The sequence below is a fragment of the Benincasa hispida genome, chromosome 3 (genome assembly GCF_027475165.1).
Source record: "Benincasa hispida cultivar pf3 chromosome 3, pf3_genome.v1.1, whole genome shotgun sequence".
NCBI lineage: Eukaryota > Viridiplantae > Streptophyta > Magnoliopsida > Cucurbitales > Cucurbitaceae > Benincasa > Benincasa hispida.
In genome coordinates this window covers 24,201,963-24,215,368 of record NC_143480.1, presented here as the reverse complement: position 1 = coordinate 24,215,368, position 13,406 = coordinate 24,201,963, and the positions used below count along the sequence as shown (strand labels likewise).

The 13,406-nt window shown below is 33.8% G+C and overlaps 1 protein-coding gene across 1 annotated transcript; it reads left to right on the top strand.

Moving 5' to 3' along the window:
• LOC120073149 (branched-chain amino acid aminotransferase 2, chloroplastic) lies at nt 1–11,184 on the top strand. The gene is made up of 10 exons (XM_039025803.2): nt 1–307; nt 409–461; nt 1,477–1,654; nt 4,478–4,654; nt 4,774–4,905; nt 5,378–5,476; nt 5,875–5,991; nt 8,366–8,461; nt 10,408–10,520; nt 10,871–11,184. Exons 1-10 carry the CDS (start codon nt 167–169, stop codon nt 10,983–10,985), a joined length of 1,221 nt encoding a protein of 406 aa, XP_038881731.1. The 5' UTR covers nt 1–166; the 3' UTR covers nt 10,986–11,184.
• Nucleotides 11,185–13,406: the final 2,222 nt, after the last annotated feature.

Genomic DNA, 13,406 nt, shown 5'->3' with positions numbered 1-13,406 from the left:
AACAAGGAATTCCCATTAAAAAAGGGAGGGAAGAAAAGAAGGGGAAACAATATTCAATATTAAATTTCCATTTGTTTTTTTTCAACCATTTGTTTCCGTCCGAGAGAGAGAGAGAGAGGGAATCGAAGGAAAAACGTGGGAGTCGAATTCACAGTGAGAGAGAGAAATGGAGGGCAGCGCCGCCGTTGCAGGTCTCAGGCCAAATTATCTTCTATGTTCTTCTCGCCATTATTCTCCTTTTCTTCATTCCTCTTCATCTTCAGCCTCCTTCTTCCATAGAAAGCATTCGTCTTCTTTCTTTCTCAAGGTCTTTCTCCCTTTTCCCTTTGTTCGAACGATTGCTGTTTGACCTTTATTGCTTCTGTCTTTTTCCTTCATTTTCACATTGTTTTCGTCTTTTCTTTCCAGAAGAAGCTTTGTTTTCCTTCCTTCCATGCTAGCCAAACGGCTTCTCCCGTCAGGTGTGGTGAAAATCTTGTTTGGTAACTTTACGGTTTCTTCTTGTTCTTGTTTTCTATCCTATATGTACGATTTACCTCGGTGGAATCCATCTTTCTTGGTGATATACTCGATTAATATAGGAATATATTAAATTAATGGTGAGAAATGTAATTTGATTGGAAGAGCAGGAAGTTCTTTTATCATATTTCAGTTCATAATCTCTTGTGATTTATGGTCAAGTTTTGGGATACTTCTGGGGATGACATTAATGAAATAAGATTATATGAGCCCTGGTGAAATGGTTGAGTACTAGCTCGGTTTTTTCAGTGCTTTGGAGGATTAAGATCCTTAGAAAAGTGAGCTTCTTTATTTGACAAGTTTTACCCAGCTGCACCAACATGATGAATCACTTAAGAGGAAGTTGCTCTTGCTTGTTGGCCCTTTTTCTGTAGCATTCTCTGTCGAGAGGCAGAGGAAGACCTGCACCATATTCTTTGGTGTTGTGAGTTTGCCAGTTCAGTTTGGGATTTATTTATTTATTTTTCCTCCAATGGTTTGACATTGTGGTTGCTTGTCTTAGATGTTTGTGCTATGATCGCGGAGACTCTTCTCAACTTGCCTTATGAGGAGAAGGGTCGCTTTATTTGTTCTGCAGGGCTACTTGTTATTTTGTGGGTTCTGTGGGGAGAGCGAAATAATAGGGTTTTTTGTAACTATTCCATAGGTGTTATTTTGCATAGTTGGAGTCCCTTCTTATAGAAGAAACTTCCTTCTTTTGTGGGATGGTTTTTCATTTGCCCTTATATTCTTTCATTTTTTTCCTCAATAAAAATTGTTGTTTTCATTAAAAAAAAAGGGTAAAATGGTTGAGTATGTATAGATAATCACCCCAAGGGTATCAGCAGTTGTCCGATGTTACTTCACGATGTTGCACCTTATAAAAATGGTTATATATCTACGTACGAAATACCCTGTGCGGAGTGTTATGTTTCTTACGTTCAACTGATATCCAACAACATTTTTGCAACTCTGCAGCAAATCTGCAACGGAAATACCTGAGTTAGATTGGGACAACCTTGGTTTTGGAATAATTCCTACTGATTATATGTATGTCATGAAATGTCCTCAAGGTGGCAATTTTTCCGATGGTGAATTAAAGCGATTTGGGAACATTGAACTGAGTCCTTCAGCTGGAGTCTTAAATTATGGGCAGGTTACAACATTCAATTACTTTAAACGTGATATTTATCTTTTTCTTACTTTTGAAGTTTGTCTCATGTTCTATGTATGAAGTAGCATGATTTAATTTCTTGCTTTATCATTTTCAATTGGTTTAGTTTTGCATTTGCTCTCTTTCACTCTTGTCTGAGGTTGGTTTTATCCTTGTTATGACTGTAATTTAATCTTGCCAAAGTTCTGCCTAATCGGCTAAAGAGGGTGCTTTGTCGACAATTTTTGACACGCAAGGAGCTTTTATTACTAGGAGACAGATTTTGGATCATGCCCTTATTGCTAATGAAGATATTGAGGATTACAAATCACAGAAGAAAGGAGTGGTTATTAAGACTGACTTTGAAAAAGCTTATGACTATGTGGATTGAAACTTTTTGGATAAGGTGATGAATAAGAAAGACCTTGGTTATAAATGAAGGATATAGATGTGTGTTGCTTGAGCACTGTTTGTTACTCTTTCCTTATTAATGGGAATTCGAGGGGTTAATTGGTGGCTTCGAAAGGGCTTAGACGAGGAGACCCTCTGCCCCCCTTTTTGTTCCTTCTGGTAGTGGATGTTCTTTCTTCCTATCTTGATCTTCCTCTTGGAAGCATTCTCAAGTTGATCGCTTTGTGGGATTTGGTGGTGGATAAGTAGGTTAGCTTCTTGGAAAAAAGGATTCTTTTCTAAAGCAGGTAGGCTTTACCTTGATTAGATTTGTCTTGAATGACATGTCCATTTATTTCTTTTCGCTTTTCATATCCCTGTGCAAGGTCTAAAAGAGCTTGGAGAGATTGATGTGTGATTTCCTTTGGGAAGGGGTCGATGAAGGGAAAGGTAAAGCTTCGCACTTGGTAAGGTGGGAGATTATTGAGAGGTCGATCTCTAAGGAGGTTCTTGATATTGGAAATCTTAGGTTCTGTAGTAAAACCCTTTCAGCCAAATGGTTGTGGTGTTTCTCCTTGAACCTAATTACCTTCGGCGTAAGATCATTGTTAGTAAACATGACTCCGTCCTTTTGAGTGGTTGTCTAAAGGGGTTAAAGATACTCATTAGAACTTTTGAAAGGATATTTCAAAAGAGCTCCCTTCTTTTGTTCATTTAGTCCATTGTGTAGTGGGGGAGGGAGAGATTTGTACTTCTGGGAAGATCATTGGGTGGGGATAGACCTCTCTGTGCCTTATTTTTAAACTGTTTCGTTTGCCTTCTCTTAAAAACTACTTTATTATTGTAGATTTCCTTGTTTGCTTTGGGAGCTCGTGTTCTTCTTTACTCGAGAGTCAATTTTTTAGGTGTGAGAGAATGGATGTGAGAGTTTGGAGATCCAGTCCTTCAGAGGGATTTTCGTGTAAGTTCTTTCGTCATGGTCTGGTTGATCATTCTCCCTTAGATGACTTGGTCTTTTTGTTTCTTTGGAGGATTTAGATTTCTAGGAAAGTTGAGTTCTTTACATGGCAAGTGCTTCACAACCATGCTCATATGATGGATTGAGTTGTGAGTAAGTTACCTTTGCTCGTTTGTCGTTCTGTTGTATTTTTTGTTGAAAGGTGGAGGAAGATTTGGTCCATCTGGATGACTGGATCATATCTTTTGGCAATGTGAGTTAGCAAGTTTTGTTTGGGAGCTATTTTTTCGGACGTTTGACATTTCTTATACTCGTCAGGGTTATAGTAGCAGTATGTTCGAGGAGTTCCTCTTCAATCCACCTCATAGGAAGAAGGGTCGCTTTTAAATTGCAAATTACGCTTGTCAGAGTTCCTCCTTATGGATTTTGTGGGGGTGAGCAAAATAATAGGACTTTTAGAGGGAGGCATAGGGACCCAAGTGAATTTTGGTCTCTTGTTTGTTATCATGTTTCTTTATGGGCATCAATTTCGATGACGTTTTGTAACTTTTCTATAGATATCATTTTGCATAGCTAGAGTTCCTTCTCGTAGAAGGACGTCTCTTTTGGACTTGGTTTCTTGTATGCTCGTGTGTTCTTTCATTTTTTTGAATGAAAATTGTTTTTTCTATTTATCTATTAAAAGAAAAAAGATTGAAATCTGATCTTAATGGTTGAATCTTTTCTCACAGTTCTTGTAAAATTTGTTACCCCTGTTCCTCTCTCTTTTGTTCTTAATGGAGGTTGTTTTGTCCTTGTTTTGACTGAACTCTGATCAGTACCAGTAGATAACTTTCCAGAAAGTTCTACAGAATTTGGTACCATTTGCATAGCTCTCTTTTATTCTTATTTCAGGTTGATTTTATCCTTGTGATTAAAATTTGTTCTTACTAGACGTCAATCTTCCCACAAGTTATGTAGAAGGGTCAAATATTTTTAAGGGACAATGAATAGATGGACAAAACAGCATTGATGTAATCTTATTGAGTGGCTAGAATTGGACAAAATGCCTTCTGAAAGGGAGGGAGAAAGTACATTTGTCACAAAATTTGTTACCGTGTTCAAGGAGATTTTAAGCATGGGCATACAAAGCACCACTTATTGTAAACTTGAACGTTGTTGGGAACATTGGACATAGGAGCACTTAGGCTTAGACGACCTTACTTGAACAGGATTTGTTCTATAGGTTGTACATCTGTATCCTTGAGCTTTAAGATGCACTTAAGCTTAATAGTCGTAGTATTATAGATCTGTAACATCTGTTGCATTTTATGACTAATTCAACTTGCCAGTTAGGATCCTGACCGTTGTATACTTGTATATGATCACACATTAAGGATACTTGTATTCAACATGATTGAACTACTAATGCATTCTTTTCATTATATAATTTATAAGATCCTGTATTTTGCTTGATAAATATTATTCTCTCCGAGTAGGGATTATTTGAGGGTCTAAAGGCGTACAGAAAAGAAGATGGTTCTATTCTTCTCTTTCGTCCAGAGGAAAATGCGTTGAGGATGAGGATGGGTGCAGAGAGGATGTGCATGCAATCACCAACTGTTGATCAGTTTGTGGAAGCAGTGAAGGCAACTGTTTCGGCTAACAAACGTTGGGTAATGAATATTATTGTCTACAGTTTGTTTGGGATGTGCTTTTTTTTTTTTTTTTTTTTTTTTTTTTTTTTTTAAATAAAAAAATAAAAAGTTCATAATTAGTTGCTCTTGCATCTCAGGTGCCCCCTTCAGGTAAAGGTTCATTGTACATCAGGCCTTTGCTGATGGGCACCGGAGCAGTTCTTGGTCTTGCCCCTGCTCCTGAATACACATTCATAGTTTATGTTTCACCTGTCGGAAACTATTTTAAGGTTTGTCATTTTGTATATCCATGAATGTTCAAAAATTATATTCGTAAATGTTAATTATGTTTTTTTGGGCCTTTTCACATGTTTTTGTTCATTAGTTGATTCATAATTCAAATTTCAACTTAAATGCCGCTATTACTGGTCACAATGCAACCTTCGTGATTTGGACAAATGGTCAACTCCTTAGTGCTGAAATTTATAAGCTCGAAAGTTATAGTGTTAGTTTGAGAAATCCACTATATCTGCATTGTTGGAAGCAAAACTGTCAATGCTAGAGTAATGCTTGAAATATATTGTGACGTATGGTCATTTCCGCAGCTACATATATATATATATATATATCTTTTGAGAAGATTTCCCCCAGCTATAAAAACTTATATGTGATGTCATTACATTAATTAGTTTCTCTTAATGTTGTGTTGTATCGGCTTTTTACTCTGCTTTAAAATTTTAAGATTTATATTTTTTAATACAGGAAGGCCTTGCACCTATAAATTTAGTTATTGAGCATGAGTTGCATCGTGCTACACCTGGGGGTACTGGAGGTGTAAAAACCATTGGCAACTATGCGGCGGTGAGCATGCTTTCTATTTTACATTATTTATAGTTACTGGGTTATGTAACAGTTGATACCGTTTTCAATAGCCATTTGCTATTTTCTTATTTATTATTTTGGAATAAGAACCGTTTGCTTCCCGACTAAACCAGGGCCAGTGCATGAAGCTTTAGTTATATTATTATGGAGTAGCACAATCACGTTTAACCTCCTAAGTTAGAAAATGTGTAATTTGATCTTAATTTGTGATTGACTGATGAAGGAAACTAAGTATTTCCTCTTTTATAATGCTGTTAGCTGAATTACTTAAATGAAGATGTTCTCCCCACAAAATTATGGTATGAGACTGATGGGAAAATCACTCCTATTATTGGGATAATTGATATTGTTTCTGCCTGTTAAATTCTTGTTCGTAGGTCCTGAAGGCGCAATCTGCTGCAAAAGCAAAAGGCTATTCTGATGTTTTGTACCTTGATTGTGTACATAAAAAATATCTCGAGGAGGTTTCTTCATGCAATATTTTTGTTGTGAAGGTACTCTGCTGAACACTATAGCTTATTATTATTATTATTTTTTTTATTTTTTTTTTAAAATTATTATTATCACTTTCTCAGTTAGAAACAAATGTCATAAATAAAATAAAATTTACTGACAGAATCTAAGAGGGTTGTAGTCACTTAAAAGAGTTACTAAGACGTCTATTAGTAAAGTTCTAAAAAGAGGACTCAAGAAAATAATGTCTTATTTATGGAAATACCCCCTCCTGGAAGAAGGGCTTCTCTTCCTCTCAAGCCACATTCTACAGAATAGTTATCATAGATGAGGCCAAAATATTTTTGCATTTTTCTGAAGGATTCACAGAAAGGAGAGCTGTGCGAGTTTTTATGTTTGGAAATCCATGGCTTAGTTAAAAATCTGCAGCTTCTGGGTCCACAAATTTTAGATGACACAAGGGCTAAAAATATGGATGTTTCGTTGGTTATTGAAATTTGACTTATATTTCCTATAGGAAAAAAATTAGCTTGTATATTAGTCAGCACCTTGGAGTACCACACCCCAAAAGCTAGTATAAGGGTGGGAGAGCCAAGCCACTTAAGTCCCACATTGGTCATCCTATTCTAACCAATGTGGGACAAAGGCAACCCATACTACCTTGGTTCCTAACAATACCCCATCCTCAGAAACCCGATGTCCTGGCGGTTACTTCGACAGTATTTCACTTGGCCGTACCCAGTCAAAACCATCCATCCGTCTATTCCACTCTAGAACGTTAACAACCAGCTCTGATACCGTTGTTAAGTACTTTAACACTTTGGAGAACCACACTATTGGAGTGGGAGAGTCAAGCCAAAGTACCACATTGGTCATCCCATTCTAACCAATGTGGGATAAAGGCAACCCATACTATCTTGGTTCATAATAAAGGACTCACCAACCAAGGACCTAAGGAATGAGTTCATTTATTTACGACTTTTTTCTAACAATTTAATTGATCTACAAGACTATAACTTACTTTTAGAAACACTTGGTTAAAGTTGTACCATATTTTATTGATTAAATCATATAAAATAGGAAAATACTTAGGTGTATCGGGTATTACCCATCTTTATGCATCCCACTAAGTTGCCCAATCATAATTTGCCATGTGCCAAATTATTTTTATTTATTTTTTGAAATATATATATATATATTCTTTTTGTTGTGAGTGAAGAGAGGGAAAGCATAGAGATGGGTGCATCCCATCCTTTTATTATTATTATTTTATTTTTGTTAAATTGGTTTTTTTTTTTTTTTTTTTTTTTAAACGAGAAAAATATCAGAAATTTTAGAACAAATTTGTCACAGGAAAAAAGGCCTTAATTTGCTTATATATATATTCTTTTAAAAGAACATTTCTCCTTGTAGATGCTCCAAATGTTCACAGTTTTTATGATTGCATTATTCTGATGTTAAATATAGAGATTAGCAGTGACATCTCAATCTTCTGTGCAAACATTAATAGCTACACGGTTCCAAGGATTAGTTTTCCATGCTCTGCATGGTGAGAAACCCAATAGGGACTTACCCTTGATGATTTCTGCGAGCCATTACTTCAAATAATTCTGGAAATTAGCCAAAAAAATAGGCGTTGCCTGCCCTATCGTCGAAGGTTATCTAATGTCTTCACTATTAAATGAGCGCTTTATTTCTTGAGTCAAGTCTCTACTATTCTCAGACATTTGTGTTTTTGAACGTTCTAAAGGTGTATATCTGATAGAATCGTCATGAAAGCTTTATTAGAAGTATATAGGTATGTAAATCCTTCTAGGCAGAGACTGGAGTTGTGTAGCTTTTTATAAATTTATTTGGATTATATGATTATTTACTTTAGCTGCGATGCCTAAGATCTCACGGAGGGTTTTGAGGGTCGAATTCAGAAACATACCATTAAACTGTTTTTATTTCTTTGTTCTAAACCTGTCCATTTACGTTCCGTAAGTTCTTATCACTCTTACAACCTGAATCTCCTGAACAGTTACTGTAGTGTCAGTCCTAACCAGCAACCTGATATTCTCTAACGTCCTTTATTCTAGTTCAATTAATTTTCAATTATCTTAGCTCTTAAATTTACAACTTTTTCCTGCTGGACTAAGGAGGCTGGATGATACACCTGACTGACAAAATTTATACGAAGTATTAACGCGTGAATTTTCTTTATAACCTTTAATTCTGAAATTGTCTTGACGATCTTGATAATTACATGAGCTGGATTTTTCCTGTTGCATTTTTGCTGTCCGCAATGGTCTGTTTGTTTTGAAAAAATCTTTAAATTGAATATGGGTTCACGTGAATGCACCTGACATTCTCATTTGTATTGATCGGCTGATGCAATTGCACCCGGCTCTTCACTTTTTTTTTTCTTATTAGGGGGATGTGATATCTACTCCTGCCATAAAAGGAACAATATTACCTGGAATTACGCGAAAGAGTATCATTGACGTTGCTCGTAGCCTTGGATTTCAGGTTCTTCAACATTATAACTTCCATCATTTTTTTGTTTTCTATTTTCGTGTGAAGTATAGTTGATGTTGCTCATATCCTTGCCAGCCCGAGGTATTTAAATGATTAAGGACGGTTTGGTTGACAATCTAGATTCTGTTTTATGTTTTCAAATTCTTTAAGTTCAACAAATATGTATTTAGCAGATAACTTAGATTCTGTTTTTTAAAACCATTTTTGGATTCTGTGATTTAAACAGTACAAATTCTAAAAACAATATTTTTTTGTTTTCATTGTATCTAGAATTTGAATTTTAAAATTTAAAATGCAGGATTATATTAAATAAAGATAAAAATATTTAGAAATATAATATGTTATGTTATAAACTCAATTAATTTTTTAAAATTAAAATATGGATTATGTAATGTACTATTATAAATCAGGCTAAATTGCAAATTTGGTCTCTATGGTTTGGATGGTTAGGAGTTAGTCGCTATGGTTTTAAAAGTGAGTATTTAAGTCTATGGTTTGATATAACTCTATATATAGTCCCTATGGTATGTTAAAATCCTCTTAACTAATCCCTAACTATTTATGAAGTATTTACCAAATCATGAGAATTAAATTCTAACTTCCTCCAAACTATAGTTATCCTCTAAATTATATAACATTACAAAATAATAATTATACAATTTTTTTAATATAAAACATTCAAAAATAAATTAATAATAGTTTACTATCAACTAATATTTAGTGGGTAATGACAACTTGATTGTAATAGTTTAAATTAGAATTTAATTCCTGAATATGTTACCAAACATATATTTGAAAACATGAAATATAATTCTATTTTCATTTAATTTCTTATTTTCAAATTTTTGTTTTCAGATTATCTATCAAACAAGTCCTACAAATACTCCATTTGTCTTTGTTCCTTTTGGTTTGGGCTTTTTTGTTTTTTTTACTATAAATATATACCAATGGAAGATCGATTATTTTAATGCGAAAAAAAAGGAAAATAGGCCACCCTTATTTTGTTCAATGATTGAGGGCGAGCTCCAGTGGCAGCCTAGATATCTTTGACTTCATTTTTTTCGTCGTAGGGTCAAATAATTGTCATATTAGATCACTTAAAAGGTCCTTACAATGCATGTAATAAAACCATTTGTGAAGCTTAATCGTATTATTTGTTAAATGGTTATATTTAGCAACTAAGTACTGTATAATAGTTTTGAGAGGAACTACCACATGTTGATCTAGTGGTCAATAACAGGGCCATATGACAAATAGATGACTTAGAAGAGATGAATTCAAACTATGTTGGTCATTTGTACTTGAGATTTTTTATATCTCATGGACTTGTAGCCATTTTGACAACGGCTGTCCCATAAGAATAATTGAAGTTCACCCTAGCTAACAATTTAGCTTGGGTACTCACGAATTAAAAAAGAACAAAAACTATGTATGGGGAATTTGTACTATTCAAGTTATTATACGACTATCAACATATTCATGATTTTCTTAAAATCATTTTAGAAACAACTTTCAAATGTAAACCATTATCGATTGGTTTAGTAGTCAATTAGAATTATAGATTTGATAAAAGAGTTAGAGGGAATGAATTCAATCAATGACTACTACTTAGGATTTAATATTCTATCAGTTTTTTTGAAACCTAAATGTTGTAAGGTTAGATGGATTGATTTATGAGATTAGTTGAGGTGTCCACTCATGGATATTAAAAAAAGAAAAAAAACAAAAACTTTTAAATGTAACTTCTGATATTTAGATTTTATCTCAAGAGGCGTTCTTACAAATGTTTTATAGACGGAAATGTGATTGAGTTGGTCATTTCTTTAGGTGGTTTAAATACTTATGTAAGGAATATTAATTGTTTATCTTGGTAAAAAAAAAAAAGGGATTCTGATAAAAAGACGAGAGAAGTTGGCACTGATTTGAATGAGTGTCAGGTTGAGGAACGATTTGTGGCAGTGGATGAGTTACTTGAAGCTGACGAGGTCTTTTGTACGGGGACGGCAGTGGTTGTATCACCTGTGGGCAGTGTCACATATCTCGGGAAAAGGTAAAATTTACAAAAACAATATCTGGATACGTTGTGAGACAGCGAGACCGTGGATTGAGTAGTTGGGAAATTGAATTTGCCCTCTGATTGAAAGTACTCCCGTATTCATTTGTTTTTTAATTAGAAGACATTTCGACATGCTTAGAATGGGATTAAGTCTCCTCAACATAAACCATTAATTATCTCTAGAGGACTTGGAAATGGGAGATCGTTTAACTAGATTGAGATATATCTCCCTTCTTTTTGTACGTCAGTTGCTTTGAGTAGGGGCAATGACTGGACGTGTGGTTTCTGGAGTGTTAGACATGAAAGCATTCTCCTTGTATTGATTTGATGGCTGAATTTTGCAGGATATCTTATGGAAATGGTGTTGGAGTTGTTTCACAACAACTCTATTCTGTGCTTACCAGATTACAAATGGGCCTTATCGAAGATAAAATGAATTGGACTGTCAGTCTATCGTAGGCATAGGTGATTTTGTAGAATCATCGTTTACCTTTTCTGCCAGTCCCAGAGATTTTGTAATTTTCTCATTTCTAATTAACGGTGTAGATAGATTTGGAAAATGTTCCAAGAATAATTATAAGATTTTTCTGTATGCTTTGGTTTGAACTGGAAATGAGTGGCCAATGGCATTACGAATATCAAAAACTATTTTGCATAATTCCTTTGCTGGCCATTAATATTAAACCCTCTGAGCAAGTCGTTCGTCCATGGAATAATTGGGTGAACTGCCACCAATTCTTTAGTTCACACGTAACATTATATGGAATTGGACAGGCCTAGAAAATAATTGAATTGCCATATTTTAGACCATCTAGACTGTTTAATTAAATATGCACTAATTTGATTAGAGCATTGTTTTTCTTCCCTTCTAAAGTTTGGCCAAAATGACTTCCTTAAAAGCGCTCATGTTTTATTATTTAATTATTCCCTTTTTCTCGTGTGAATTTCAAAGAAATTGATGCAACATTTCAACAATCCCAGTGAAATATAGTTGGCAAGCATATGTAATAGAGTGGGACTTGCACTCCTATTTTATTATTTATTTTTTTTTCCAAATTTCTTGTTTGACTATTTTGCTATGTACTATGTTTAGATTGAGAAAGATAATGTTGTAAGTGAAAAAATCATTAAGAACATCCTTATGCAATGAAACGTCATTTTTCTTCTTTTGATCCCTCAACTAAATAAGTTTGCTTCAATTAAATGTGAATGAACTAAGCTACATGCAAGTATCCATTTTGATGTAGCAAAAAAAGGTATTAGGCTAAGTAAACAAATATTAAATTAAAATATACTAATTATCTTATTACATAGTTATTTAATTCTTCTCATTACATAATCAGTACCTTATTGCACCTAGGATGACTCTTTCTAAATTATTGGTGAAGCTTCAACCCTGCAATATTTGTAAACCAACCACCAACAACTTGACTATCAATTTTAAAATGAGAAATGAAAGACAAAGGCGTATGAAAAATAGTAGAGTAATAGTAGTTAAATTCAAACAAAGTAGATAGTGTGGGAGTGCAATTAGAAGTTACAACTTTATATGTTGTCTATTCCCATTTATAGTTCGTACTGTTTTACAACTGTTGAAAGAAGAACAAAAACAATTTCCCATAATTTGTAACCCACATCTCTCTCTTTGCGACCAAAAAACAAACAACAAACAACAAACAACAACAACAATATTAAAATAAACAAAAACAGGGAAGCTGCAGGCAAACATCAGTCTGAAAAGATAATGAAATGAAAGCTGGAAACAAATCTTATCAATCTTTCATTGACCATCACAACATAATAATAATAATAATAATAATAATAATCATAATAATAATATAAAAATTTATCAAATTTTCTTCAAGTCTTTGTCCTGTTGCCTCAGGAGTCCAAAAGTAGGTCAAATTTGGAAGTAAAATAAGCTACACACATTCCATCTTGTCATCCACCTAGCCCAACACCTCCCCTAATTCACACTTTGAAATCTTCAATATTTCCTATTTTGTTTTCATCTCTCTATTAACTTTTTATTTTTTTATTTTTTATTTTTGACCTTTTGCACCCTCTCTTTATTTATTTTTTTAAATTAAAAAATAAAATAATAAAGGGTTCTTTTTCCTTTTTAAACTCAAAGGACACCTGGATCTAAAAGAGATGGTTAGAGAGGAAATTAAAGCTCTCCCATAGCTGACTATAGCTTTAGCTTTATTGAGGAAGAAGAAGTTGATTCCATGGAAAAGGTTTAGTTTCAGTGGCCATTTATATAAATATTAAAGCTAATTTGTACTTTAAGACTTTGTTTGAGTTTAGCCAATTTGTAAGAATGATTCCAATAGTTAGCTAAGCATGATATCATTTCGATGTCCAACCCAAATCTCGTGTTTCCTTACATTTACATTGCTTTTCTCCAGTGTTTTCTAAATTTGATTGTAATTAGGAACCGTGTGAAGAATTAAGTAGATGTTTGTTTGAAGATAGGTTTTATTATTTAATGTGTTTCTAGATGTTCTTAATTTTCTTGCAGTTCTGTTGATTTTTCCCCACATTTATATGGTCATACACGTCTTTGTTTAAACTTAAGAGAATCACATTCACTTGAAGCCATTAAAAGAAAATTAAACAAAAAAAGGAAAAACTATATGATTAAATTGAATAATGGGTAAAATGAATATATATATATATATGTGTGTGTGTGTGTGTGTATATATATATATATATATATATATAAAGGCTTAGGTTGTTATACTAGCCACTTGGGTTAAATTGAATATGTCAACCTATATAAATTTTCCTATTGGTAGGCTCAAATACTAATATGCATTGGAAATATTAAATTTTGGAAGTATTGAATTTATCATAATCTAATAATTTAAGGTACTT